A 3,398-nucleotide genomic window follows, 5' to 3' on the forward strand; every position below is an offset into this window, starting at 1 on the left:
CAAGGATAGAATGGATATAATAGATACAATGATAGAATGATAGAATAGATAGAAGGAAACTATTAACTATATTAGAAACACAAGTCAGACTGGGTTTTTGTTCTCTAGACTTTTACCATCTACTGTATTAGTCTGACTTGGGTTTCTGTTATCTTTCTTCTCTCTCTGCGTCCCTCCCCATCTCTCTCTTTCTCCTTTCTCTCTTCTCTCTACCTCCATTTCTCTGTTTCTCCTCCCTCTCTCTCACCCCTATTTTCCCCCTCTCTCTCTCGTGCTCCTCTCTCCACCTCTCTCTCTATCTCTCTCTCTCTCGCTCTCGTGCTCCTCTCTCCACCCCTCTCTCTCTCTCTCTCTCTCTCTCTCTCTCTCTCTCTCTCTCTCTCTCTCTCTCGTGCTCCTCTCTCCACCTCTCTCTCTATCTCTCTCTCTCTCTCGTGCTCCTCTCTCCACCTCTCTCTCTCTCTCTCTCTTGTGCTCCTCTCTCCACCTCTCTCTCTCTCTCTCTCTCTCGTGCTCCTCTCTCCACCTCTCTCTCTATCTCTTTCTCCACCTCTCTCTCTCCACCTCTCTCTCTATCTCTCTCTCTCGTGCTCCTCTCTCTATCTCTTTCTCTATCTCTCTGCCCCCCCAGGTTGTCCACTCCTAACCACTACAGGTCTATCTGGTTTGATCCAGATTCAGGATCTAGAGGAGTTGGAGTTGACCAACTGTCCTGGAGCCACAGCCGAACTCTTCAAGTACTACTCACAACACCTGACACGCTGCATGGTCATCGAGTAGCCCCTCCCCCGCCCCCGGATCCCCATCACACACCCCTCTAACCTACCACCTTATCCAACTACCAACTGACCTGCCTACCAATCCCCGACCCCAACTACCCCAACTATCGACCACTCCCTTACTTCAGCCCAACGAACGCAGAGGAGGAATGATGACGATGTCGATGGAGCCAGCCAGGATCTCTGCTCCAGCCAGGATCTCTGCTCCAGCCAGGATCTCTGCTCCAGCCAGGATCTCTGCTCCAGCCTGGATCTCTGCTCCAGCCAGGATCTCTGCCCCAGCCAGGATCTCTGCTCCAGCTTGGATCTCTGCTCCAGCCAGGATCTCTGCTCCAGCTTGGATCTCTGCCCCAGCCAGGATCTCTGCTCCAGCCAGGATCTCTGCTCCAGCCAGGATCTCTGCTCCAGCCAGGATCTCTGCTCCAGCTTGGATCTCTGCTCCAGCCAGGATCTCTGCTCCAGCCAGGATCTCTGCTCCAGCCAGGATCTCTGCTCCAGCCAGGATCTCTGCTCCAGCTTGGATCTCTGCTCCAGCCAGGATCTCTGCTCCAGCCAGGATCTCTGCTCCAGCCAGGATCTTTGCTCCAGCTTGGATCTCTGCTCCAGCCAGGATCTCTGCTCCAGCCAGGATCTCTGCTCCAGCCAGGATCTCTGCTCCAGCCAGGATCTCTGCCCCAGCCAGGATCAACCAGGGAACGTTTACAGGAAAGAGGGATAAACTATGTAAAATAAAAAAGGGAATGTATTGTATTGGAGGGATGTGAGCGCAGAGGGATGTTCTGTACAGACCAGATAGGACAGTTTAACATGGCTGTGATGGACTCAAAATGGAGAAAGGGATAAGTCTGGGACACACACACACACACACACTGTACACACACACACACACACACTGTACACACACACACATACACTGTACACACACACACACACACACTGTACACACACACACACACAATAGGGAACTCCAACAGACGACCAGACTTAGCGGTGACACGGTGCCATCTCCGTGTCTCTCTGTGTGAGAATGGGGGGACGTCAGACCCTCTCCTCTCCTCCATCTCCGTGTCTCTCTGTGTGAGAATGGGGGGACGTCAGACCCTCTCCTCTCCTCCATCTCCGTGTCTCTCTGTGTGAGAATGAGGGGGACGTCAGACCCTCTCCTCTCCTCCATCTCCGTGTCTCTCTGTGTGAGAATGAGGGGGACGTCAGACCCTCTCCTCTCCCCCATCTCCGTGTCTTAGCAAAGGACTAAAGAAGAAAAATGCCTCTGTAGAATAACGCGACAGAGCTGCACGCTTTATCCGCTCGTTGTCATGCCGATTCATCTCTCTCTTTTTGTTGTTGATATTACTACTACTACTATTATTTTATTTTTGAAAACATTATTTTGGGAATCTGAGGACAACTGACAATGAATTCCTGTGCGGAGGGAGGACACACGTGTCTGAGGCTTTTACAGTACAGGGCCAGGACAACTACACTACCCAGGAAACACTGGGGTTTTTTTGGAAGGTCAATCCTGATGATTCTACCCAGAGGTCACCTGATCAGACCCTGCAGAGGTCAGGGTCAGGACAGACTGAGACTACAGAGACTCTATTCCACTTTACATACACAAGCTGATGCTGATTGGTTAAGCTTGGTCTTACCAACCATCCTGTTTGCCATTCCATTCTGTATGTCAGTTTAATATTAGTGGTTAGATGGGAGAGGAGGGCCGTTATATAAATCCTATGTGCCATGGTTTTACCTCCCGGCATCATGACTTACTTCAACGTCTTGATGCTATGTACCTCCGTTTACACTGTCCGTTACAGTAATACACACACACACACACACACACACACACACACACACACACACACACACACACACACACGGTCGTTGTGTCTCTGAATCAACTCAACACAAGCTGACTCTGTGTGTGAAACTGAGGACGTTCCACAACGATGAGCGAGGGAACGATGGCCTCCTGTTATATTGGAGATTTAAGACCAGGCTAACAACTGATACAGGGTCAGATATTTTGACTTTCTCCTAATGGGCAAGGTTAGGATGTGGGTAGAGCAAGCTGATCCTAGATCTGAGAATATGAGTCCCCTAATGGTTAACGTTAGGATGTGGGTAGAGAGCAAGCTGATCCTAGATCTGTGAATATGAGCAACGTCTACCCTGACCACTACTACGACTGAGCCCTTTACCCAGCATGCTTTGTGGTCCTCATTCAAGATGGCGGCTCTGTCAAAGGGCCAAGTTTTACAGTCCTTGTACTTGTAATAATCTAATTTCTATTCTAAACTTCACCTGGTGAACCAGCTCTCCTTACTGCTGTGTGTGTGTGTGTGTGTGTGTGTGTGTGTGTGTGTGTGTGTGTGTGTGTGTGTGAGGGGGGGGGTCCTCAGCTTGATTTGTTTCATAATGACATCCAGGTTGAGTTGACTGTAACAGTTGATTCATAATGACATCCAGGTTGAGCTGACTGTAACAGTTGATTCATAATGACGTCCAGGTTGAGCTGACTGTAACAGTTGATTCATAATGACGTCCAGGTTGAGCTGACTGTAACAGTTGATTCATAATGACGTCCAGGTTGAGTTGACTGTAACAGTTGATTCA

The 3,398-nt window shown here is 49.5% G+C and overlaps 1 protein-coding gene across 4 annotated transcripts in view; it reads left to right on the forward strand.

Annotated features, from left to right (window-relative positions):
• The window catches only part of fbxl16 (F-box and leucine rich repeat protein 16), a 54,737-nt gene extending 53,203 nt beyond the window's left edge, over window positions 1-1,534 (forward strand). For all 4 annotated transcript variants that reach the window (XM_090197798.1, XM_090197799.1, XM_090197800.1 and 1 more), the window contains one exon: window positions 632-1,534. In XM_090197798.1, coding sequence (XP_090053924.1) covers window positions 632-780 — 149 coding nt within the window. In that variant the 3' untranslated portion in view covers window positions 781-1,534. The remainder of the gene's footprint in view (window positions 1-631) is intronic.
• The last annotated feature ends 1,864 nt before the right edge of the window (window positions 1,535-3,398 follow it).

This window comes from Oncorhynchus mykiss, chromosome 13 (genome assembly GCF_057628025.1).
Source record: "Oncorhynchus mykiss isolate SJ-2025 chromosome 13, ASM5762802v1, whole genome shotgun sequence".
NCBI classification, from domain to species: domain Eukaryota; kingdom Metazoa; phylum Chordata; class Actinopteri; order Salmoniformes; family Salmonidae; genus Oncorhynchus; species Oncorhynchus mykiss.